Source organism: Vidua chalybeata, chromosome 3, assembly GCF_026979565.1.
Source record: "Vidua chalybeata isolate OUT-0048 chromosome 3, bVidCha1 merged haplotype, whole genome shotgun sequence".
NCBI lineage: Eukaryota > Metazoa > Chordata > Aves > Passeriformes > Viduidae > Vidua > Vidua chalybeata.
Window position 1 is genome coordinate 52,792,754 of NC_071532.1, and position 26,606 is coordinate 52,819,359.

General features: G+C 39.6%; 2 protein-coding genes and 1 long non-coding RNA gene across 7 annotated transcripts in view; all 3 read right to left on the reverse strand.

The window, feature by feature from the left end:
- The window catches only part of TULP4 (TUB like protein 4), a 146,623-nt gene extending 139,059 nt beyond the window's left edge, over positions 1-7,564 (reverse strand). Inside the window, exons 1-3 of one of the 4 annotated variants that reach the window (XM_053937815.1) lie at positions 6,506-7,564; positions 5,245-5,322; positions 4,502-4,526 (exon numbers count right to left, since the gene is read on the reverse strand). The gene's annotated coding sequence lies outside the window, so the exon portion shown is untranslated. Of the gene's footprint in view, positions 1-4,501; positions 4,575-5,244; positions 5,323-6,393; positions 6,433-6,505 lie in introns of those variants that run through there. The other 3 variants (XM_053937812.1, XM_053937814.1, XM_053937818.1) reach the window with 3 other exon arrangements.
- Positions 7,565-10,477: 2,913 nt separating this feature from the next.
- Positions 10,478-16,518, reverse strand: LOC128785362 (uncharacterized). The gene is made up of 4 exons (XR_008429853.1): positions 16,061-16,518; positions 12,478-12,564; positions 11,632-11,735; positions 10,478-11,382 (listed from the first exon to the last, which is right to left on the reverse strand). It is a non-coding gene; the product is annotated as an uncharacterized LOC128785362 (long non-coding RNA).
- Positions 16,519-20,459: 3,941 nt separating this feature from the next.
- GTF2H5 (general transcription factor IIH subunit 5) lies at positions 20,460-26,601 on the reverse strand. 2 transcript variants are annotated; one of them, XM_053937833.1, is made up of 3 exons: positions 26,508-26,601; positions 25,497-25,592; positions 20,460-22,519 (listed from the first exon to the last, which is right to left on the reverse strand). In XM_053937833.1, exons 2-3 carry the CDS (start codon positions 25,529-25,531, stop codon positions 22,339-22,341), a joined length of 216 nt encoding a protein of 71 aa, XP_053793808.1. In that variant the 5' UTR covers positions 25,532-25,592; positions 26,508-26,601; the 3' UTR covers positions 20,460-22,338. The 2 variants fall into 2 exon arrangements, with proteins under 2 accessions (XP_053793808.1, XP_053793809.1); XM_053937834.1 differs by having other exon boundaries at positions 26,459-26,528.
- Between the last annotated feature and the right edge of the window lie 5 nt (positions 26,602-26,606).

Here is a 26,606-nt window from a genome sequence, read left to right on the forward strand (position 1 = left end):
CTTTGGAAAAACAGCAAATGGTTCCAAACTGCATACCTGTAACATGAGCTGGTTTAATTTTATCCCTTGATCATTCATGCAAGTTAGCAGATTTTCACTGCATAGCTTCCCACGTCAATATAAAATACAAATTAATTTATTTAATTCTCTCCTAGAATTCAAACACTTTAATTGCTATACCCAATTGAATCCATAAACACTTACTGGACAATGGAAGCTGTAGCCTCATTTTCTGATGACAAATTTAAAAAATAAATACATATATATATGTGCCATAAAGCATCAAACCTTAAGCATGAAACATCATTAAAGATCTTCCAACAAACCCTACCAGATAAGAGAAGGAAGCAGAAATCCTAACCAGGGATAAGTCCACATCAAACTAGAAAAGTCCTCAAGAGACTCCAGCCCAATCCAAGCCAGGAAATGCAAATCAAACCCATTTGACTTACATCATTATTTCTTTACAGATTAAGTGAAAGTTCCTGTACTGACCATAGGAAAGAGCCATTTCATTTACATATTGTTCTGTTTCCAAATTATTCAGGAATGTCTTTTTTTTTTTTTTTTTAACAACTACTGGAACTGGATATAATACCAGTCTTTTACTATGCAACTACAGAAAGCTCTTCTAAAACCTCAATCAAAACTTTCTTCAATCTTATAAACTTGGCAATTACTTTCCACAGGCCAACTTTTTATGCTCAAAATGTTTCTAGAGATAGAATTCATATACAGTATATAGGAAGTCCACAGTCTTTACAAAAAGATACATTGTTAATAGCAAAACTTGCTATAAGCATTTCTCAGGTTCCATGTTAAGATGAATGGACTCAAAGTGAAAAGAACTTTTATGAAGAGTCAGTTCTTTATATTTCACAGTAAACAGGAGTTTGCATACAAGGCCTGACATTCCATGTGTTCTCATGGAATGTTCTCATCAAGCACTCAACTTTATCCATAGAAGTTTCTTATCAAATTTTACAAATTAAAAATAACAGGGTTTTACATCAAGCAAATTAAAGGCGTGGAGGATTGTAATTCTTAAGCTGGAAACAGACAACCTAAAAATGGACATGTTAATCTTTTGCCATTCTTGTGTCACAGGATACTGCAGATGCTAAAGCTATCAAGGGTTCAAAAAAAAGATGGCATAAATTCACCACAACTATTAAAACCCAAATGATTAAATACCATCTGCCCACAGACCCCTAAACTGCACCCTGCTAGAGCCCAGTCACACTTCCCTTCAGACATCCAGCTATTTGTACACCCTATCATACTCTGCCCTGAGCATCTGCTGTCATTCACTGTTAAAAACAAGATACTGATGTAGAAACACCTCTAGTCTGAGCTGATATGCCATTCATAGGTCCGTATTTTTGTGCCTAGGAAAAAAAGAAGGTACAATATCTAAAGCTGGTTCAACACCTACACTGCTCAAGTCCCTCATTTCCAAACACTATGTAGGGCACTTGTATGGCAGCCAAGATATTTATATAGTAACAGTTCTTAATATACTTACATGACTCGTGAGAGTTGGGGAAGACACCACTAGTATGCAACTCTTCCTCCTTCCTTAGCTGAATTCACTCCCCCTTAAAACTTTTGCTTAATACTTAAAATAGCTTTATGAGTAACATTTCTTTCTATTTTTATACAACAGTAACTATTATCCATACCCTCCATGATCTGCAAGACAGGAATTGTGTTAGTCAATCTACCTTCTGTGTATTTTAATCAGATTTTAGATAGGAAGATCTCTAGGGTTATGTTTTATTTTTCAGTTATTTACAACTGAAAGGATTTAATAAAAGTCATCCCACCATTCCATTAGAGAGATCTGTTCTTTATAAAGCAGAGACAGCAATAACATTGCTACTAATGCTTGCATGCTCAGAAGACCAAGGTTCACATTGTATTAGATACTGCATCCAAAAGAGAATAAAAGTGAGAGTGCTTTCTCCCTCATTCAAGAATTTTGTTAGTTATGGTCTTTCTCCAACTAAAGAGTCTCCTGTGGACTGTGATCCATCACAATCACAGCAGGCAGTCAACCTTTGCTTTTCCCAATAACTTTACTTGCTACTTATCTTCAAAAATACTGCTCTTCTATCATATTCTTGCTATACATGCAGACGGATTCTTTTCTTGCATATTGTGTCCAACATTTATGGCTCCTCTTCATGTCTTTTGTCTGCTTAAGTGGTGCCAGAGACCACTGGTAATTCTCTTGCACCAATACTCTTTAAATGGCTATATGCATGGATTCGGCCACCTTTGAAATTTATTGTTCAAACTAGTGAAACAAGAGATGTACGAGGATTTTATTTAGAAAACAGTTCAGCTGCTAGATATTTGCTTCAACAAATATTTAATGAAAAGAGTGTTTTCAAAGGAGAGGAATCTATTCCATGGCACATACAAAGCAGAGGAGGAACTGATAGGATGGATTGATGAGAGTATTGAGAAATGCTAGATCTTTCTATTCTAATGGGAGAGTCAGCCTTCAAGCTAATGTTTTGCAAAGAGTATTTTGCACTAGACAAGTATGTAGGAGACTGTTCAAACCCAGGGCACCAGGAAAGTGTATGACTACCAGCTGGGTCTGTTAGCTCTCAAACTATGCAGAAGGCATCAAAGGACCTCCACAGTACACAGCCCAGCTTTCCAGTGGGACGTTCTCCAGACCAGATCTGATATCTTATAGCTATCAAGGATATGGCACAAAGCAGAGTATTTCTGAGGCCTTTCATGGGTGCGAGCACAAAGTAAAAGCTATTATTGTGAACCATTTAAAAGATACTAAAGTTTTAAATACTGTACAATGATGTAGACAAGGCATTAATAAAAATTACACAACAGAGAAACAATGGATCAAGTAATAAAAACATGGATCAAAACAAGAGTCACAAAAACAATGAGCACAGCAACAGGCAGTTTCTTGAAACTGGACTTCTCAAAACATTTCCTCTTGGACCTTTTTCCAAATAATCCAAAACCACACAAATCTAAGTGAAATCTAGATGCAAGTCTGCCAACAAGAACACATTGTTTCTACAGAGAGCCAACTGAAATCACTGTCCACACCTGCCCAACTTCTGACAAACATTTTATTACAGTGGCTAAGCCTTCGTTCTCTTTAATAAAAGGTTTATGACATAGATCTAAGTTATACAAGCTTCTGTTTCTTGATAGCATTACACTGTCTAGGAAGACAGTTCCCATATTATTTAGCATATAGTACACCATAATTACAATATTTCCATTATCAAATATACCATACATTTCCTAATTTGTATTTTATCCCTAAATGACAATGACCTAATATATTATCTTGAATTTTTAAAAAACACCAACTTTTTGTTCTATTTTGCCAACTATCCACCCATCATAAGACCTCAAGTTCTAAGTAACTATGAAAATGCACTAATAATGTAATTAGTAATAAACAACTGCACATCCCAACTGAGAGAGAGTTGGAAAACAACTTAAAGACGTGTATTGCACATCAGAAGTTTTTCTGCCACCAGATGCATTACAAAAATGAGACACTGATAGTGACTCTAAAAAATGAAATATTCTGTACCATTTCTACCAACTCTACCATAGTAGAAATGAAGCAAAACACCTAAGATATGAGGATGCTGGCCATGTAACTCACTCGTTCACACACACTTTTTAAAAATCCTGATCGATATCAAGAGACATACAGACAAACTCTCTGAGCAGTCAAGCTCCCTGGTGACTGAACTAGAGATGTGCACCATGAGTACCTGGATCACCTTAATAGGAACTGTCCTGAAGCATTTTTTAACTCATCAATGAATATAGTTAAGCCTTCAGCAAGGTTTCTTCTGACATTAGGAAGAGAAGTCTGTCCTCTATAAAGCATAGGCTTAGCTCCCAACACTGGCATGGAAGGTATGGTATGAAATTACCTCAGTCCTCATTAAATGAATAACAGAAACAGAAAGACGAGTTTGTTGCGGTTTTATTGTAAAAAAAAAAAAAGAATTAAATCAAAAGGTCTGATTTTACTATTAGAGCTCCTTATAGCAATCACAGCAGACAATGATCTCTTTATGAGCACTAGATTACATGATAATAATTACCCTAAGATAAGAAGGGAATAATTACACAATTCTTTTGCAAGGTGCTTTGAGACCTACTAATGAAAAGCAGTGCTAAAAGCTGTGTATTATAAGTATGCTTAATAACTACATAAAACAAGTACAACTTTTTCTAAAGGCTAGCTATAAACAAAACTGATTTTATTTGAAAGTTCAGCTGAATCAATTTTTTGTGATAAAAATGAATCAGCTGCATGACAACAGCTTTCTTGGTGCAAGTTCACAACAGAACCATTTAAATCTATTCATTGCCTTACTGAAGGAAATATAATGAATATTTTAAACTGTCCACCACGGGCTCAGTATAGTTCAACATGAGTAGGATTTTCATAGAATAATGAATGTGTTAAGGGTTTTACAATAAATACCTGTTGACGAGGTGATAAATCCAGTCTGTTGTCAGAAGCAGTGATGCAATGCACAAAAAAATAAATTGTCTTTCTATGAAAATAATTCATAACAGTTATAGCTGTCAGTTTTCTAAGCTATTTTTAATCTTATAAATAGCTATCTATATATACTATCAACCCACTACCTCCTTTCAGCCCCCAAGAAACTGCTAATGACCTTCTTACAAAATTCCATTGGGGGCGTGGGGGAATATGCAGTTTTTTGAAATAGCTCTACTTTGCCTGACATTCCCACTGCCTGTGAAAAATGAGGCCCACTCGCGCAAATGTTCCTTATAAGAGCAATCAGGTTAGGAACTGCTGGCGTGAAGCTATTTCTTGAATTAGGATTACAGGATCAAGCTGACAGCTAGCATCCCTGGGGATCATCATGATTTTGCTATTGTGGAAAAATCTGTGATGGTATCCTCAATATAATTTTACCAGAAATCTTGACACAATGAGACAACAATTTAAGTTTAAGCTTAAGTATAAACAGTTAAATGTTAGTGGTTCATATGATCATCTCCAAAGCTGTCAATATTGTATTATGGTAAAACACTTGCTATTTTGACACAGCTCTTACTAGACTTCATTTTATTAAACAGTTACTTTAGGATTTAAAGTTTGCAAATTATTTGCAAAAACAAACATTAAGAAACATTTTTTTTTATTTACAGTTTTCATAAGTATAGAAAATATCCATTGCAAATACCCCTTACCTATTCAAAACACAGGACGTTGCTCATGAATCAGTAATCCTTGGACAGGCAAATTTAATCCTGGCAAAATGAAACTACCTATGACAATAATATGACTGCAATTATATTTTTTTTAAGACAAACATTTTCTATTAAAAGGCCTTTGTTTAGTTCTCATTTGAAAAACATGTATATCTAAGCCACGGGCAAAAAAGGACTCTTAAATACAATAACATCAGATTTGACTCAGGCAATCCCTTAACCTCAAATTGCTGGAGGCCTGGCTGGTTTCCCAAAGAATCACAGCACGCTCACCCTGTTGTTATGGTGTTTCCTAAGCATCTGCTATGTGCCACTTGCAGAAACGGCAATCCAAACAAGACAGACCTTTGATCTCACCCCATACAGCTGGTTTTAATCGCCTGCTCTAATATCTCAGTCAAATTTAAGCACTGAACCGGTAAACGATTCCTGCACTTTTCCGAAAACCTTTAGGAAGCCAAGGTGCTGGAACACGTTCGCACACAGACGCTTAATGAAAGGCACGACGAGAAGACACAACACAAAGAATGCGAAGGAGTTGCGCTCCTGAGGCGGATCTCTGCACATCGCGGGGCACGACTCCGAACCGTGCGCCCCCCGCCACCCCCAACCCCGCTAAGGCGGGGGCACGGGGGGAACGTAGCGGGAAGGGGAAAAATATAGAAGAAAAAGACAAAAATATTTACAAATGGCAGCGCTACGGGCGGTGCACGGAGAGTCACAGGTGATGCCGGAGCCAGCGCTTCCCTCCCCGCCGCCGCCCGGGGCTCCCGGACCCCCCGGCCGCTCCCGGACCTCCGGGGGAGGGCGGGCACCACCCCCGCCCCACGGCCCGAAGCCGCAGGTGTGCGCGTAGGACGGGGGCTCCAGGCAGCCTCCCGCCCGCGTTCCGAAGGCTCATCCCGGCCGGTGCCCGCCGGGCGCGGGGGAACCGCCGCGGGAAGGACGCGGCTCGCGGCACACGGCGGACGCGCACGTCCCGGCGGCGCACCGGGACCCCACCGCCCCCAGGGAGAGGGACCGCCCTGTCGGCGGCCGGCGCCCACCGGAACAAAAGGAAAACAGCCCCGGAGCCTCCCGCGGCCCCGCACAGCGCCCGGCCCATGCCGCCCCACCTCCCGCACTCACCTCGGCGCAGCAGCGGAGCGGGCGGCGGCCACTCGCGCCCGCGGGCTCCCTCCCTCCCGCTCCCTGTTCCCCTCCCTCCTTCCCTGCCCGCCCTCCCGGCTCCGTCTCTCACCGCTCCCGGAGCGGCGGCGGCGGCGGCTGGGCCCGGCTCGCCCGCCACGTGACCCCGCCACGTGACCGCCGCCCTGCCCCGGCCCGGCTCCGCCCCCGCCGGGATGGGCCGGGATGGGCCGGGATGGGCCCCGCCGGGACGCGGGGCTGGCCCGTGGCCGGGACACAGCGCAGCGAGGCGTGGGGACAGCTTGTCTGACAGTTCGTTTCTGGGGGAAACAGTCGCCAGCACGTCCCTGTGCCCCGCCAGCCCCTCACCGCCCGCTGGAGCAGAAATCACAATAGTGGGCGTGATGTGACAGCAAAGCGCTGAGAGCGAGCTTGCCCCTCCTGCCTCCAGGGCTGAGAAAGAAGGAAAGTAAGTTGGTGCCAATATCTGGGGCATCGAGCCTCATCGTGTACTTCACACTCCTCCCCGCAAGAATAACACGCGCTGTATTCCTGCATTTTGTCTCACACCAAATGCCACAGCGAGCGAAAATTAACTGTGCTGACCAATGTTCCATGCTAAGCGTAACCTTTGCTCCCAGAAAATAATGCTTACAGTAATGGGTCAAGGGGGTGTCTTGTCGGAAGGAATGCCTTTATCCTTCAAACTTGGAAATTCAGGATACAATCCAGAGATACCAACGCTACAAGACCTGGGAGAGCCTAGGTAAAAGCAAACTCTGACGCTGTCTTCTGGTATCACATTCAATGCACATTCACTTTCTTCAGAAAGGAGTAACAAAATGCCTGAACATAAAAGGTGTGAGGCACTCAGTAATTTAAGGAAACCTCGAGCAAACTGCAATTATCAGCTCTAGAAATGCCATCCAACGAATAGTACATGGGGAGCAGGAAGTGAAAAAGCCCTACCCCCTGCTGGCTTAAGTAACCAAAACTTACAGACCATTTCAGAAACTGAAACAGTAAATATTTTTCACAGCATTGCCCAAAGCTCCATAAGCATTTTATTTTACAACCTGTAGCAAGAAAGGGCCAAACTTTGTGCCAGAGGACCTGCTACATGTGCAAAAATCTGAAAGACTGAAGCTTGAGATAATGTGTGAGAGCTGGGTATACATTTTGTCTGTTAATAAAATTCTCATTTAGGAAAAAAATTGCTTTTTACTGAAGATTTTCAGTTACACTACACAGCTAAACCCTGGGACACCTCTTAAAAGATCCTATAGCTAAATAAATTAAAGCTGTCCATTTCTGGGTGCATTACAGAGTTGTTATGGTGAGCCGTGAAGAACAGGTTCTTCCCTGAATTGCCCACTGGATATCTTCACAAGACAGCCATCACCACCACTGGTAGGCTTATATTTCACATATTTCAGTAGAAAATTTTGAGGAGCCAGAATAGTTCAAACCACTGTTCACTCAATCCTTGTGTCTGACTTCAGCTATCTGGTCTGTGTCTTAGCTCAATTCCTAGTTTACTGGCCATCATAAGAAATAAATTTAGGTAGGAAAGAAAAAAATCAGAGAGGTTTGCAAAACACCACTGCAGCTTTAATTGCCTTGGTAATCCTGTCCTCTTCACCCCAGGCACATTAACTGTCGTGCAAGAGTGTTGCCCTCGAGTCCCTTCTGAGCTGCATTAGAAGTTGTGGCTGGTTCATAATCACAAGAGAAATCTGTTTGGTAGTTGCTCACCAGCCTCTACACACCATGACCATGACTGATACCTTTCAGGAATCCCATCCATTCTGCACCCTGTTGTGTGTTGAGGAGTGAAGGAAAATACATGGGAAGATGTTTATTCCATCTCACTCTATCAACAAAACACATTTGTCTTCCAAAAATAAATTTACACAGATGCACAAGAGTCTCAGGAATTAGAATCAGATACTTCAGGTGTTTAAACCTTGCAACAGAGGAACAAGTCCCCATCTTTTTCATCTGCATGTGTGAATTAAGATCTTTTTCCATGCGGGGATAGATTACAGCATTCCTCCATGTGCAGAAGGGAAGCTACAGCAATCTCAGATGAAGTCCATAATCCGAGTGAGTGGATATCTAGGGGTATCCTTACAGGTGAGACAAGGCCTTATCTTCCAAAGTGGAAATAGAAGTTAAAATCTCTACTGTTTATAGCAACAGAACATAGTCTTGTAACTTGCCTATGGGACGCTGTTGCTCTATAAATGCAACAGGAGATCACACTTGGGAAAATACTGCTACTGTGTTGCATCAGGTTTGTGAAACTACTTTGTACTTTTTTGAACATTTTTTTACTATGACTAAAGGTACTTCTCCAGGATAATGAAGCATTTTAAAGCATACTTAATTCACACTTCACAATATTTTTGAAGATATGTACAAAACATATAAAACCCAAAGGAAATAGACAATCTTTTCCTTCACTAACCCACTCATCCCTTCCTCCTCCAGTCTACTAAATCTGACCTAAAGTACCAGTTCATTTGATTATGGTGCTAACAGTATAAACATGTAAATAATCCAACTGCAACATTTAATGCAACTTCAGCAGTACAAATTAATAGAAACATTAACCTAAAGTTATGTTATTAAAATCGTAATCTCCTGCATCATTGTTAATTTTATTGCAAAGCCTAAGAACCCCGGTTATTTTTGTTTAATTTGGTTTTTTGATTGTTTGTTTCTTTGTTCGAATGCTTTGGTTCTTCTCAGTTCTTGGTATTACTGACCTAAAGAAAAACTTAGTTACTTAGCCAATTTGACAGGATAATATAGATCAGTCAAGTAACTGCACAGAAAAGTTTGTAAGTTAATTTTTGTTATTGGAATACTGTGAATTTAAGGTCAAAGGCAAATAGACATGTTCTTTCAGAAGGAACTCAGCTCTGTTTCAATCATAACCAGGCCTATGCTTCTTCATTTTACCCAGCTGTGAGAGGAAGCAGCTACTTTAGTATCTGTCCATTTCTGTAGTCCATTAGTCCCCTATTCCCCTCTAAGGAACCAAAGGCTGGCCTCTTTTTCAGAAGGACTTTCTTGTAATATTTCCTTTATTTTGAAAGGCAGACACCATTAAAAAACACTAGTAATGACCATCACAAAGGCAGATGATAAATCCCATTTGTCTACAAGCAACTGTGCAAAAAATTTTTAATGTCTTTTTGTTTTTAATTTCAAAAACTATGAGAAAAGAATCTTCAACTTACCTTCCTTGTTCTGCCCAGTAGCACATCTCATATTTTTTTTGCCGGGTAAAATATTCATACTCTTTTATCTTTTTTTTTTTTTTTTTTCCTTATTGTAGACACTTTCTTCCTATTTCATTTCAGTTTTCATAATTTCTTCACCTTTCACAAGCTCACTTTGTTCATGCTCACTTATACAACTTGGGTATCTTGGGACAGAAAACAAAGCACAGGACTTTGTTGCCTTCCAAATCCAATCAACATTAGCACTGCAAAGAACAGAACTGTGAATGCCATGGGCTTTGTGTTCCCAGAACTGATGAGCCAATAGTTCTCTATATCTTAATTAATTATAATCTCATTAAATGTAAAGCCACAGGTGGTTGGTTATTTAATAATAGAAGTTTTTCATATGATTCATGAGAAAGGGAAAGTACACCTGAAAAATCAAATGTAATCATTAAGATCCTCTTGAATCCATTAGTTTAACATGGAACTTTTTTGTTTGTTGGTTTGGGGTTTGGTTTTTTGGTTTGCTTGGGTTTTTTTAAGTATCATTTGGAATGCAGCTCTTCATAACTAATCCCATCCTAAAGACAGTTTCATTTAAGATGCAGATCTACTAAATCCAGATAACTATAGAATAACAAAAATCAGTTACCTATTTCTACACAAACAACAACAAAAAAGTGCTTGCATCTTTAAGGTGTAATCATTAGCAGGTGAGCAAAAAAGTGTTTAGTGTTGGCATGTGATTAAATCCACACAAGTCTGACTGTTATAAAAACTTATCAATACCTTTGAGTTCAACAAGCTCAATTCATCTACGTATGCTATAGAATCAAGAAGCCAAAAACTAAAATTAAGGTATGTCTTTATTTCACTCCAGTTTTTTGGTCCTTCTGGAAATAAAGGGAAGCAGAGAATTGCCAAAATATCCTAAATTAAAAGAAACAGAAAAATTTCCTTTATAGGTGGTGAAAAAAAAAAACAAAGCAGGCACATAGAATTCACCTTGCAGAACACTACCTCACAGAACTTAGAATAGGTACTGAAATGTCTTGCAATGCAAAAGCTACTTTTGTAGATGCCTCCATTATTCTACTTTCCTCCTTCACCTCCGTCTGGATTTACAGCATGAATGACTGTCCCATTTTTAATGCATTAGAGAGTTTCATATGCTAAGTTGCTCCCTTTTTTGACACGCAAATATATCCACTCCTTCAGCTGACTCCAAAAGGCATTTCCTTTTGATGTACCTCACCCTGAATTTTCCTCCACCACAGAGGAACACATCAGAAAAAGGATAAACAGCTTACCTAGGCAGATTGCCCTAGAGAGCAAGAGTTTCCTCTGTAGCTGAGGGAATAGCCAGGCTGAAGGAGGATTGATCAAACCCTCCAGTTGCCTGGCTGTTCACTCCAGGTTCCTCCTGCCTCATTTTTGTTGTGGAAACAGGTCCAACCTTCCACATATATTTTGCCCCCCTTCTTCAAGACCTGAACAGGGAAAATAAGACCTGCAGCCCTTCAGAGAGAAGCTGACACTAGAACAGGATTCCTGGTAGGATTTGCAACCCTGTGGGGAACCCAGGCTGGAGCAGGCTGTGCCTGCAGGACCAAACCACATGGAAGAGTGACCCACATTGCTAGAGTGTGGGGAGGACTGTTGCCCGTGGGATGGACTCACACTGGAGAAGTTTATGGAGAGCTGTCTCCTGTGGGAGGGACCCCACACTGGAGCAGGGGGAGGACTCTTCTCCCTGAGCAGTGGCAGAAACATATGGTGATGAACTGACCAGAACCCCTATTCCCTGTCTCCCTGCACCACTGAGGGGGAGGAGGTGGAGCTGGGAAGGAAGGAAGGGTGGGGGGAAAGGTGTTTTTAAAGTCTTATTTTACTTCTCATTATCCTGCTCTGATTTTGTTAGTAAAAAATTCAATTAATATCTCTAATTCAAGTCTGACTTGGCTGTGACAGTATTTGGTGAGTAATCTCTCTCTGTCCTTACCTCCGCCCATGAACTCTTTTCTGTCCCGTGTCCAGTTGTGGAGGGATGTGATAGAATGGCTTTGGTGAGTCCTGGCATCCAGCCGAGATCAAACCACTACAATGCTAAACAAGGGAAATATATTCATGTGTGGGTTGTTTTTTGTTTTGTTTTGTTTTTTTTTTTAATATGGTATTTCAAATTATGCCACACAAGATAATAACTATAGAGATGAAGATTAGTACAGATAGCAAGGGATCAGAACTAGTTACGTGTAGCAGTGAATGGTGCTCCAAAGAAAACAGACTGAGGAGATACAATTAATGGAGTCCCTGAAGAATTAATCATGATACTGTCCTTTCTAATATTTTTGTTAGGTGACCTTAGAACAAAAATATGAGTGTGCTAATAAAATGTGCCAATCACACAAATCTGAGGGTCAACAATACAGTCTAGACTAAAAACAGGTACATAATTCAGAAAATAATGGATGACTCCCAGAAGCAGACCACTAAAAAGAATAGGATTAAATATGAAAGCACAAAGTCATGAATTGAAGGACTTGAAAATTTTAAACTGAAGGCATCAAGAGAAAAGAGAAAAAAAATCTGCACCTGTCAGTCAGCAAGAGAATACCTATAAGGTATTTGATGACATCATGAAAGAAGCTAATACTCCCAGAATTTCAAAGAGAGCTCTGGAATATGAAAAATAGTGTGCTGGTCCAGACAGATCACAGTAGTGATCAATTACATTGAAGAATGGTAAATTAAACTTGAAATGGGTACTAAGGAGGGCCAGGAGAAATAGACATTTCTATCTGTGTGTTACGCTATTAAACAGAGCAATTTTGCTTATTTCACTTACTGCATCAGGTTAGGCTCCCTTTCTGTGCACTTCACAAGCAGTTTAGCATTATGAAACCCTAGTTCAAAGTGAGCCTTTTGAATATGTCTACAATATAAAAAAGATCAATTAATATAACTTTCTCAGCAAAGAGCACATTAGAATATTAAAACAAATAGCAGCTGGCAGAAATACTTGCAAGGTCCCTAGGCTTTTCAGACAAGTGCCTTAATGGCCAAGATACAAATTTATATATTTTTTCAGCTTAAATCTACAGAGACTCATACCATACATATTTTCTTCAAAACCTCTTATTTCCAAGTGTGGTCTCATGAGCAGCTTAAGTAAAAGGACAGTACAGCAAAGCTTAAGCAATCCTTTTCTTCCCCCTGCCCCCCCCCAACCAAATTCAATGGAGATAAAATTTAAATACAAAAATAAAGAGAAAAATCTTGAAAAATGTGAAATAATAAGAGAAAAGCCACCAAAATATTCAAGGTCTTAAGCACAGTTTAGCACCAGAGTCCCAAATTAGTGTACTCTCTACTATCACCTTCCATTTAGAAGATATGACAAATACAGAGACTGTTGCAAAATCAAATGTTAATTCTTAAAAAAACAAACAAACAAACAAAAACACCCAAACAAAAAAACCCAACAAATTAAACCCAGTATAATTACAGCATAATGCCTGCATTATTGTGGGTAGTTCTATAGAGGAACATGACTAAATATTTAAGCTCATTTATTCCACTGGGAAAAAAACACATTTCAACCTAGACTTAAGAATAGAAAAATACACTGCAAGAATATGATGACTTTTTGCATTTTTAATGGTTTTAGCAAAATATAATACAATGATAGAAAGAAGCTCTGTGTCCAAACAAAATTATTTAAGAAACACCCCTCACTTTCATGAATACCTGATTAGAGATTTCACTGATCCTTTTAATCCTAGTGTTAGAAGGACACAAAAATAAATTATAGATGTGAAAGGTCTGGTTATCCTTATTAGCACTCAATTTTCTATGTTTGTTCCTCCTTGAGATCCCCCCTTTATAGTAATGCCACTCAGTGTAAGGACTGCAAAATCCCTTTCCTCCCTAAATCTTAAGAAATATTGTTGGGCAAGGAAAGGTCTCTTTCTCTAGCAGAGTAAGCATGCTGTAGAATCATAGAATCATTAAGGTTGGAAAAGACCTCTAAGATCACCAAGTCCAGCTGTTAACCCAGTACTGCCATGGTATCCATAAGACCATATACCCAAGTGCCACATCCACACGCCATTTGAACACTTCCAGAGCTGGTGATTCCACCACTTCCCTGGGCATCCTGTTCCAATGCCTGACCAACCTTTTGGTGAAGAAATTTTTCCTAATATCCAACCTAAACTTCCCCTGGCAAAACTGGAGCCCATTTCTTCTTATCACTTGTTACTTGGGAAAAGAGACCAACCCCCAGCCCACCGCAACCTCCTTTCAGGTTGCTGCAGGTCTCTCTGATAAGGTCTCCCCTGAGCCTTTTTTCCTCCAGGCTAAACACCCCCAGCTCCCACAGCTGCTCCTTGTAAGACTTGTGCTCCAATCCTTCACCAGTTCTGTTGCCCTTCTTTGGACTCATTCCTGTGGTTCAATATCTTTCCTGTAGTGAGGGGCCCAGAACTGACCACAGCACTCGAGGCGCAGCCTCACCAGTGCCGAGTACAGGGGGACAATCCCTGCCCTGCTCCTGCTGGCCACGCTATTGCTGATCCAGGCCAGGATTCCATTGGCCATCTGGGCACAGCTGCTGTTGACCAGCGCCCCCAGGTCCTTTTCTGCCAGGCCACTTTCCAGCCACTCTTCCCCAGCCTGTAGCACTGCCTGGGGTTGTTATGACCCAAGGGCAGGACCCAGCACTCGGCCTTATTGAACCTCACACCACTGGCCTCAGCCCACCGGTCCAACCTGTCCAGATCCCTCTGCAGAGCCTTCCTGCCCTCCAGCAGATCAACACACCCACCTACCTTGGTGTCACCTGCAAACTGATTGAAAGTGCCCTGAATCCCCTTGTCCAGACCATTGATAAAGTTGTTAAACAGGACTGACCCCAGTACTCAGCCTGGAGGAACACCACAAGTGATGGGTCACCAGTTGGATGCAGCACCATTCACCACCTCTCCTTGGGCCTGGCCATCCAGCCAGATTTTTACCCAGCAAACAGCACCAGGCCAAACCATGAGCAGCCAGTTTCTCCAGGAGAATGCAGTGAGAAATGGTGTCAAAGGCTTTACTAAAGTCCAGGTAGACTATATTCACAGTCTTCTCTAAATTTTTGTGACTCACTTTGGTTATGATAATCATGTAAGTACAATGACAAAGAAAAAAATGCATTACATGAAAGCTTCCTTCACTGTTTCAAATTTAGAGTGTAGTGGATTGCTTCTCATAGCTACCAAGTCGAACAAATTTTTTTGTTGGACCTTCACAGTTTCTTTGTTTTATAGTACAATAAAAAATGAGCTAGAATAACTGCACATTGAAAAGACAGTCTCAATTTGGTCTAGTTTTTCATACTTGCAGCAAAATACTTTAGAAACCACCTTCTGAAACACATCCACCCTCAGAATTGTTCCTTCCCACTCTCTACAGCTCCTTCTGGTTCCTGCTGTAACACAGCAGGCTAAACAGGCAGAAATAGCTTTTAAAAACCCTACTCAAAACCAAAAGGGGAAACATTTACTGATTCCAAGACTTCAGGTTCCCTAGTCCTCCTGACAGATTTGGTCAGATGCTTAGCTTTGCCCACTCCTCATCCCTCCTCTAGGGCTCTTCTCAAATGCTATTTGCAGCTCCCTCTGCCCAAAAGGCAACCTGACCAACACTAAAAGCTGTCACAGTCCTTCATTACATTGGCCTTGATGTGGCTGTGCTTAACAATATTGAATTCAAATATTCATTAATAAACCAGGCTTCTTTTTTCTTCAGTTTTATACTGATTTTATAACTTCCCTAATATTAAAAGATAAAATTAGTCTTTGTTTAGACCAGAAGTAAAATCAAATATAGGAAGCATGCTTAATTTTACAGCTGAAGAGAAATTTTTCTTTCATATCTGGTTGATGATTCAGAAGGCCATCATTATTCCAGAGTTACTCACTTCAGCTGAAACTCTAGCTTTTGGAATACCCGTATATCTAATGATATGACACACATAAAAAACATGTCTTATACATAATAATGTTGCCAGTGTAGGAGAATTAAGAGATTAAGAGGAAGTAAAACTACACTATAATTCCACAGAGAAAAGTGGTCCTATTCAGGACAGAGCAAATGAATAGTAGGTGTCATATTAAGAAAGTTTGGTCTCTGGTTGGATAAACACAGAGCCTTTTGTAAGCCAATTAAGATCTAGGTAATTGCAAGTAAATTGTTTGATCCTTATGCTCCTTCTGATCTTGTTCAATTTCAGAATTAACAGGAAAGAATAGTTACAAACCTAAAATACTCTTCCTCCTCTTTCCTGCCTTTTTTCTCTTTTGCCCTCCCATCTCACCCCTCTAGCTTTGATACATCAGGAGCACAGCACATGAAATGGTGAGAGACAATTTGCTTGGCGTGCGTACCTCTCTCTGCTGACAGTGTATGAGCTATGCAAACACTGCAGAAACAGGCAACACTATCTCATCTGCAAGTGACATCTTCACAGCTGCAAGGGTACCCATTGCTCTGCACACCCTGCCATTTACAGCTGGGGCCATCTTTTCTGTAATAGAAAAATGAACAGCTGTACAGCTCTGACAGTCAACTCCTTCAGTCTGTAGTCATCCAGAAATTTTGCTGTTTCTTTCCTGAGGGGCTAGTTATGTGGCTAATCAATCATCTGTCCATTTTGGTGTTGTATGGGTTTTCTTTGGTGTGTTCAAGCACATTCCTGCATTGGTATTATGAGTCTTAAGACTTCTTCCAGGAACCTTACACTTCTTGTTACCAATACCTAGAATTGCTCAAGCACAAAAAGCTAAAAGTTAGCACTAATGCTCTAAAATTTCCACTTCGAATTTTTTTCACTGGGCAGCAATTTTATGGTCTGCTTCTAGTAGTCTTAATCTTTTTAGTGCTAAGCAATCAGAAGTGAGAAAATTAGTTTTTCAGTCTATATGAAAAATACAATCCCTAATATTCACAGACCTAGGGGGGGTTGCCTCTCATATTAAAACTTAATTGGTAGGTATTGTAGTTTTTTGTTTGGTTAGGGAACATACTGAATTTTACCATTACATATGTGTAAACCAATAAAGCTACTTATCTGGGGGCCAAGGAGGGAATAAACTTTCTGCATGTCTCACTTCCATGCATTATAAGCAACACTGTGAGGAGAAAAATGCAGAAATCCCCAGTGCAGACTGAAATACAGTAAGATTGAATGTTGTATGGTCTTCTACACAGTATGATGCACGTGAGTTGAGAACAGGTACCCTACAACCACATGCATTTTGTATTATGAGGAAATAAAGAGGAAAAAAATAATAAATCTTACCCCTTATTAATAATGACTTATTTTGATTTACACTCATTAAAAATTATGTAACTTAATATAGAGCAACTTCTAAAGCAGGCTCATGGTGTGGAGATACACAGACCTACCAGTAACATCTGATGACAAGACCACATTTCAGACTCATCATTTTAATGTAACACGGCTGTGGGAGAAAACACTGGATACCTAAACAGCTAAGAAATTTCTGAACTAAAAATATTTCAAAATCTCCAACAGTGAGTATCTTTTTAGCAGGACACTTTGAAGCAGAATGTTCATCTCTAGCTGAAAGCATATCTGATGGTCCAAAGCACGGTAAGTTTCTGACCCACCATTGCCCAGGCTGCAACAATTCCTTTTAACGAGCTTAAAATATTGGCAAGAGCTCCCCTTACTGGTCTGCTTTCAAACTGTCAGCTCTTCAGTCCTGAAAATCTTTTATATGAAACAAAGATGGGTAAAAACATTACTTATATTCCACATTTCAGGGAAAAAAACCCCACAAAAAAACCCAAAAATCCAGATCTACATCAAATTTATATCAGATATCCTATTGTTTACATTTCTGATTAGCTGCTAGGTCATAAACCCATGGATAATGACTCAATTTAGGAAGAAATTTTTCTTCCATCACTGTGAACTTCAACTTATTTTGAATCCTTGATTTTGTATAGCACATATAGGCCTTACCGCAGTCTATATTACAGAACAAACACCCAATTCTAACATACTGAGCAATGCACTCATTTCACAGTAACCACCACCAGCTTCAATAGGATCATTTTTGGGATAATCAAGGACTCATTGTGGAAATTTATATGAAATTTGGAGCTGCAAAAAAAAAAAAAAAAAATCTATTACGAAAGCTTACTGTTGTTTTCAATGGCCTACTGTCTGACTTTAAGAGCAAAATATACCTCTCAGACTGTGTTGGTTTATAAGATTAAAGAGTGGTTAAATACATATCCAGATATAGATATATATATATGTATGTATACACATTTATATATGATTTTTAGTGGCCTACTTTTGTAATGTCAGCCTAGGGGCTGACTGAACTTTTATGGTGAAGAAGCCAACTAAGAAAGGTTAAATATAAGTAATTTTTATGACACCATGAAATACCATTATCTTTAATTCACAGTAAACAATCTTGTTTACTTCAGCTCACAGTAAACAATCCTATTAATGCATAAAATACATGTTCTCTGGATTGTTCTCACACACATGAGGTGGCCCTGCAGAGCTGAGTAACAAACAACTGTAAAATCTGTTGTTATGGCACATTAGGAAAAAAAAAAAAGAGGGAATCAGAGGATATGATTTTGAATGTACCCTATAAACCTGGAACGACAGTAAAACAGGATTTCTTAACGTATAACAGCACTTGGAGGAGGTTTAGTACAGCACATCAGACAGCCATTTAGCTCTCACCATTAAGCAACAAAAAACAAAAATCAAAGATAACCCCCCCAAGTCCCCCAATTATCATTATAAGTACATTGAACAAATAAACAAAACCACTATTATTCAAATGGATTCAGATGCCTACTTTTTTTTGTGAAACACAGGCAGTTTAGCTACAGAATCAAATCCACTCAGTCTAGTTCTCTCAGGTAAAACGGTAGAATTTCCTAAAGCATTCTCTATTTTTTTTTTTTTTTCAACAGCAATCTCTATTTTCTTTCTAGAGGACACATCCATTCTCCCTAGTGATTGTTGGTTATTTCCTCCTTTACTGTACTGGACAATTACTCTTCCTGGGCTAGTTGTTGTACCAGAGAGAAGGAAGAGGGACTCAGGCATTGGTCACAAGCAAACCAAGTCATTACAACCCCCATCTGTAATGACAAATCAGGGTCATACCCATTGTGCTGCCAACCCCCCTGCTAAAATAACCCCCTCTCCAAAATTAGCTTATCCCACAATTTATAACACTATTTAAATACGTGACAGCATTTAGACTTACTTGCTTTTTACACAACTTTCTCTGAAGGCCATTAATAAACAATTTTTTTTTAAAAAATCTGAGGTTTCAAATAAAAAAACCAAATGTCCAATAGTATAATCTTCAATAAAAATGAAATGTCATTGCTTTATTTCACTAGGAAGTATCATTTTCAGTTTCCATCCCTCTCTTCCCATATAACATGTTGTTTGAGTTATTCAAATTCTCTTACCTTGCTTTAGAGATCTGTCTCATCCTTCTATCAAATACAACTCTTTAGCTTCTGCATGTGTTAACAAAAGAATTTACGAGCATGTTCAAGTTACAATAACTACACAAGAACAACTGTTTACATCACAAAATGCTAACAAGTGAACTTGCAATCTTATTTAGATCAAAGTATAAATAAGTAGCAAGTAATAAATGAAGTTGAAGTAAATGTCTTTTATGTAATTGTCCTATCATACTTTTCTTCCAGTACACAAAATACTTTCAACTCAAACTGAAAGCAAAAAGTGAGCAGTGAAAGCCCTTCAAGATAAAATTTGGGGCTTTTACAATCAGCAACAAGTCTGTCATTCAAGCTCTATTTTTGCTGCTCAAGCAGGACCCGAGAAGACTGTAGTTCTTTGATAGCTACTAGCAAAAAAGTGAACATAATAGTTATGGATACAAACATTAAATTAACATATAATATTCCAAATTCAGTGAGAGCTGATCTTTTCACCCTATCAACTCTATTATCAAAGCATGGATATATTTCAACAGATCTCCTACTGGTTTTATTCTCAAGTGTTTCCAGCCTTTAAAAAATGTATCTTTAATGCACTGTTTCATTCCAAGCTGTACTCACCAATATTTCACACCTGAATGAAAATCAGCACAAACATTTAAAATCTGCAAGTGTAAATGCTGATTATCTCAAAATGTATAGATATTTTTAACACTAGTATCTACTTTTCTCCCATCTGGGCAAATATTTTTGTTGTTGTTGAAGCATGTAAGTTCTAGGACTACATGCATTTAAAAACAATCAAAACCTTTCAGAAGTCCAAGTTTATTCAAATCACAGAAACCCTAGATTGGGTTTTTTGTTTGTTTGCTTTTTAAAATCATACACATACTCAATTTCTAAAAGTTTCCTCATTGGATTGCCTTCACCATACTACCTGATTCAAGATCCTTTTTCTCTAGGAACTACAGTAAACTCAGCTCCTTAGACTACATATGATGATACCAACTTAGATCTTTACATCTTTTGTTTATTCTTCCAGCACATAATTGGTTATGCCTTGTTAGGGTACAGGAAGGAATAATAGTATTGACAGGTTTAGAAGTTAAAAGTCCATTAACTTGTGTGCTCAAAAAAATCCAAATTGTGAGCAGAGAATATAAGAATGCACACCCAACTGTTTAGTTTATTCAGTTTGGTTACTTTTATCCCTCTGTATAACATAAGCCATTTATCAATTGTAAATATAAGCTGAAATAAAGGGAAGACAGCAGCAAAGCTGTACAGTTAACCAGGAGAAAAAGACAAGAACTGCAAGAAGTTTATTATAGACTGAAAAGGAAAGTCACAATAGAAATGGAGCACTAGGCATGCGATATACAGAGAAGCTTAACATGTGGAATTCCAAACATGACTTTTCAAATGCTGTAATTTGAAGAGAGTGATGGATGATTTACCTTTCAGCAGAATCTAGATGGAAAATAAACTAGGATTCCAAAGAAAGGAAACACACACTTCTAAATAAATTGTACTAAGCTATAATGCCATGTTAAAACTACTGATTATTTCTCCATTAAATGAGCACCCAATAATCTTCCACAAAATAAGTTATGAGGTCAGTGTTTGATCAGTCTCTTGAGATCAATCTTAAGAAAGAGATAAAAAACCATAAACCATTTATAAATAAGATTTAAACTTCTTATTTCAGGTAAAGACATGTAGCTGGTTCTTAATCTACATGACCAGGGAAGCACCCACTTGTGAAAGAAAGAGATTAAACAATTTAGACCCAAACTCATTGTTCTATACAGTTGGAGAAAAGGGAAGGTACCAGAAATGTCATGAAGATAAATTTTACAGGTCTATTTGCTCATCCACATGAGCCTGAATATACACAATTCTACAGAACTTTCTCTGGACAGCTTTTTGATTAAAAACATCTAGTGAAACTTTCTCCTGAAGATTCCTTCTTCTGAGGAAAAAAACACAAACCAAAAAACAATCTGAACAAAAAACAAGGACAAACCTACCAATTAATCTGCTATCTACTGGACAAGAGAAAACAAGCAGTAGTGGGAGAGTCAGTAAGGAAAACTGTTCCTTATAAAAGCCTTTCTCTTTACACTTCTTTTTCTCAAAGATAAAATGGTGGCATCTATCTGATGTACATGAGTAGGTCTGAAAACTAAGCCAGTGTCTGAGCTAAAGTTACAAATACAGTGCAAAGAAACCCAAACAATCAAACCATGACAATACAAAGCTTTTTTCTTTGGAGCAAAAGACAATATGGGAAAAAGAACTAAGCTGAAAAAAATCCCTCCATAACCAAAAATCCAAACCCAGCTTTCTTGATTGTTAGGTAGAGCCTGGGAGTCTGATCACATAACTTATTGTGACTATTGGCTTCAGTGAAAAAATACAAGCAATTATATCTATAGGACTGGTCTCCCATTTCTGTCACCCCTTTAGTTTACAATGGTCTAGGGCAATAGATTTTGTTGTCCCAATCCTTCCACATCCCTCCAAATTCCCACCACCTCTCCCCAAACTCAGAACAACTCAGAAAGCACAGCCTTGGTAAAAGTAGGCAAGTAGTATGGGGCATTTGTAACATGTTTTAACAAAAAAACCCCAACACTCCCAACCTCAAACAACACAACAAAACAGACCAACTCTCATCCTGCCATCCCGTTAGAACAGTATCTGACCATGCCTCCAATTTAGAGATGTTCCATCAAGCACAGATCATTCTTCAACAGACGTTCTTTTCTTTCTATCAGTCAGATAGAAATATAATCAGATTGAATCACACACAGGAACACAACACATCCACAGAGGACCTCATACAGCATTCCAAGACAGAAACACTACTCTATTTTTTGGGTCATATCATCTTGCAAGATAAAAACCTAAAGGAAAACCAGAGAGCATGCATCAAAAATTCTCAAGGGAACTCCTCAAGTGTGTAATTTTAAGTCTTTTAATAAAGACACCACATTCTTTCAAAATGAGAAACAAAATCCAATTCCAGACTATTTTGTCTATGAAAATGATCCATTTTCTACAGTAGCCACTTCTATGTAGAACTTACATGCCACAGTGTTATCTATTAAAACAGTAACAACCCAAACTACTGAAATTCACTGTTCCAAAGCTTGCAGTAATCTCATTTCTCTGGTTTGTCTCACTTCTGAGTAATAGGAAACGAGTTCTGGTCCATTAACTCGCCCACTCTCTCCTGGAGGAAGTTGACCAACTCAGCTAACACAAAGACATGAGTTTCATCCAGGTCTTGTATGATGAACTTCTTTCCCAAAGCATTTGATTCATCCAAGTAGAGCAGAAACTGCTTCATTGCCGGATCACTGTAGAGACAAATACACATCAGGCTCCACCTCACAGTTATAGATGCAAACAAAAGAAACATCATTCAAGGACATTCCCAAAGGGTTTAGAAAACTAAAATTAATTTTCACAACTTAAATACAGTCTGTGAAGCTTTAGCAAAAGTTGATTTTTTTCCAAGTAGTTTTGGTTACTATAGAGACAAAAATAAAATGGTAATAAAGTCTAATGAGTAGAACCAGCTGCTTGATTAGCAGAGAAGTTTCCGTTTGCTCCTGCTGCTGCTAAAGCACATTCAAAAACACCCAAACCAAAACTAAGACTCAAAAGTCCAACCCTTAATAAGGCAAGACTGAACTTACATTTCTGATTTCAGCAATAGCCTCATAAAAACATGTTTCCTTAAAGCATAAGGATAACCAAAAGATAGGAGAACACAGATCTCACTTGAAGTAGTATAGCACAGAGAAAGAGCACTCATATACGAATTGTACATTTCTCACACTCTAACAGAACAGTCATGATATCACCCTCTAAATAAAATTTAGATTGTTTAGAAGAAAACATTTTGGGAGTATGGAACTGCTTTTGTGCAGTTATAGATTGCAAACATATTAAGAGATTAAGTGTACAGCTGTCGTGGTTTGACATGGAAGTGAATTTTTTCTAGGAAGTTGGAAGTTGGGTCAAACCAATCAGTGGTCAAGTTTGGATATTAGCACCTGGAGTGACTACTGAAAGTATGGACACGCCTCTGAGAACACAGGGGGTTAAAAGCAAGAACTCCCAGGAGAACTCTCTTTTTTGGTTCCGGTCGTCAGAGAGTGCAGACTCCCCCCCTGCCCAGCCTTAGGCTGGGTGGGGGAGGGGAAGCCACGCGGCCTTGTCCAGGTAAGCCGAGGGGGCTGAGGGTCTGGAACCCAGCCAGCTCCTGTGGACGGAAGGGTGGAGAGAAGCGGAGATGCCTTTGCCCCCCCCCCCCATGTGGGAAAGAGACGGAGAGCCTGGCGGCACCTGGAAATCTGCCGGCAGAGGAGAAGGAGAAGGGGGGGGAATAACCAGCGTGAGAGGCGGAACGCCAGACTGAGATATCGGCCGTCCAGGGAGTTTGAACTTTTAACCCTTTCGAAAGAATGAGAGCTTTTTTAAAAGTATTACTCCTTCTTGATTTGTAGTAGAAGAGAGATAGTCCGGGACCTGAGATGTTAGAAGAAGAAATATTTAGGTGGAAGGAGATGATGAAGTAGCTTTTAGCTGGACTCTTCTTGTTAGCCATAGACTGAACCAAAATCTCCTGCAATAGAGACTGCATTTTAAGGGGATGCAGTGGTGACCCAGGGAGACCTGTTTCAGCTTCGAACAGCACAAGAATGGCGAGAAACGAAAAGAGCTGAAGAGGGAATGGTGATACCCTCTGTCTTCGGGAAGAAGATGAGTCCTGTTTTTAGACCCCTCGGCCCCAGGGGAAAATAGGGGGGACTGTAGTCCCAGGATGAGAAACTGAACTGTTGTATCTTTGGGTCCGTGGCAAAGCATCCTTAAAGGAGCCCTACGAGCAGTCTGTCCATGCACGGTGGTGAGAGCACTGTGACATAGAAAGGAGAGTGTCACACTGGCAGATTTTTCTTCCGGGCGGTTGCCATGTGTGACAGGGAAACACAGGGGGCAGCTGTGTTTCCTGGGGGGCCTGTGGTGCAAGAGAGACTTCTCTCTCCCTTGATAGTTTAAGCATAGATTACTTAAAGGGTGGTAATTTGATCAAGAATCCCGGGTGATGTTTCATGGCTGGGTGTTTTTGGAATTGGGAGGAGGAGGGGTAGTTTTAAAAGGTCTTCATCCTAAATTTAGTTTATGTGTTTTCTGTATTAGTAGTAGTTTAATAAAGTTTTTTTCCTTTGTTATTAAGCTTGGGCCTGCTCTGCTGTGTCCCTGATAACATCTCACAGCATTTATTTAAGGAAAATACATTTTCATAGAGATGCTAGCATTGCACCAGTGTCAAACCATGACAACAGCACAAATCTCACACATCATATAATGCTATACAATGACCCCACAAATCTTGAGTGATGCTTCCTTTAATTTTGGAGGTAGCCGGAGGCCTGAGTCTCAGTCCAAAGATGAGATTATATGAAAACAGGTACATTGCACCTACACCAAAAGCTGACATTTACCAACTCCAAGCACACTCCTTTCGAATATGATCTACAAACAGAACCACGTTAGCCTTGCACCAAATTCAGTCTAGAGCTGATTAAATGAAATTAAAACAGGAAAGGAGAAATGAAAGATTACCTTGTCTCCCTTAAAAATCAGTAGAGAAACACTTGGTTCACAAACAACAACAGCAAGAAACTCTGTTTGCAAGCAATACAAAGAACAAGAGGGAGCATCTAATATTTTCAAGGAAAAATTGCCAAGGTAACTGGATCGCTCATACTAGGGTAAGTTGTACCTAACAAGCATACAGATAACTTACATATACAGCTAAAATTTTAACTTGTAAACCTTTCAAAAAAATGAGACAATATTAGGGGACCATTAGACATGGTAGAATATGGCTTTGAAGCATAATTTCTCATAGTTAATGCTCATTTTAAGTGTTTTACATCCTTTTCTCTACTTTGCTAAATTAAAATGATCTGCAGACTATTATATATTTTGAAAAAAACCTGGATTTTTATAACTATGTGATTGCTAACTTCTTCACCATCGTATTTTTTACCCCACATTCATATGCAGTTTTCTTTTCTTTAAAGGGCTTAGGCATAAGTGGAAAATAGTCTCTTGAACAGAAAAATGGGACTTTGGCATTAAGATTATCCTAAATTGCCTTCTTTTTCTTCCCCCAAAGGCCGCATTTTTCTCTGCTTGTTCAGCACTACCCTTCCCCACAATACTTCCTTTTGTCTGGACTCTTCAGTTACTTAGATTAGTTCCACGTCTAAAGAAACAGAGTCTTTGACACAAGGAGAGGCAGTAAATGCTATTACTCACCACTCAACCAGAACACCTTTCAGAACATTCACCATCTTCCCAGCTCCCTTATGAACGCTGAAGCGTCAGCAAGAGCAACCCCTGCTTTGGATCACACTGTGAAAAACAGAGTTCGCTCTTTAGAATTTTTAGAAGTTTAATAAAGGATAAAAGAAGGACAAGTTTCCAGAGCATGGAGGTAGCCTCTGGAACCTCTGTTCTCTATATACAGTTACACTGCTGGTGTTACATGCGTATTCCTTAGTTTATACATTATTCAAACATCCCTTTGAGATTTTGATGTTTCTCTTGTTTAGTTTTAACCTCTGACTTGTCTGCAGGACATTCTGTAGATTAGGTCCATATATTTTATTTCTTTCTTTAGTTCTACCCTGTTGTTTCACACTTCCTGATAGCACAGAATCGATAAATCCTTCCCGGACGCTTATGCTCTGTTTTCTGTCACTGTTATCACTTGGAGATGCCAGTCCACAGATGTAAGAAATAAAATAATTGTTTTACACCATTCCCTGAGTCAGCTACATTGAAGCATTTTAGTCTCTATTTTAACAGTTTGCTAAAGCTTACAATATAATATATTTATCACACTATTCACATTCATATGAACTATACAGTGCATACATAAACTGACAGGTCATATTATACAAAAGCAGTTAAAAGTAAGTATAAATTGTACCGTATCAAAATACCTGTGATGCAAAAAGCTAATCTATAAATGTGAAAGTCAGTATTATATTATCATCTATAACAGCACTGGCGATCACAGGAAATCTGAAAGCACAACACGCCCCACACACCCCCAACACACAAATCTAAATAAACAACGCCTCGGTTTAACGCAAAGACTGTTTACGACAACCCTACTCCCCAGGGGAGTTGCTGGCCCGTCCTGCCCTTCACCTCCGCCTTGCTCAGAGGGGTTCCCAAGGGATCCGAACCCTCCCTTCCCGGCTGCCCGTCACCTCCGCCTTGCACAGAGAGGTTCCCAGGGGCTCCGGTCCGGTCCCTCACCTCCGCCGCACACAGAGGGCTCCCCCGGGCTCCGATCCCTCACAGCCGCCCTTCCCCCCTGTCGCTTCCCTGCCGGCGGAAGTGCCTCGCCCGCGCACG

Coding starts and splice junctions, on each gene's coding strand:
- GTF2H5 (XM_053937833.1), bottom strand. CDS start 25,531: ATGGTGAATGTTCTGAAAGGTGTTCTGGTTGAGTG. Junction 22,520..25,496: donor AAAGGTGTTCTGGTTGAGTG/GTGAGTAATAGC, acceptor TTGTCTCTACAG/TGATCCGGCAATGAAGCAGT.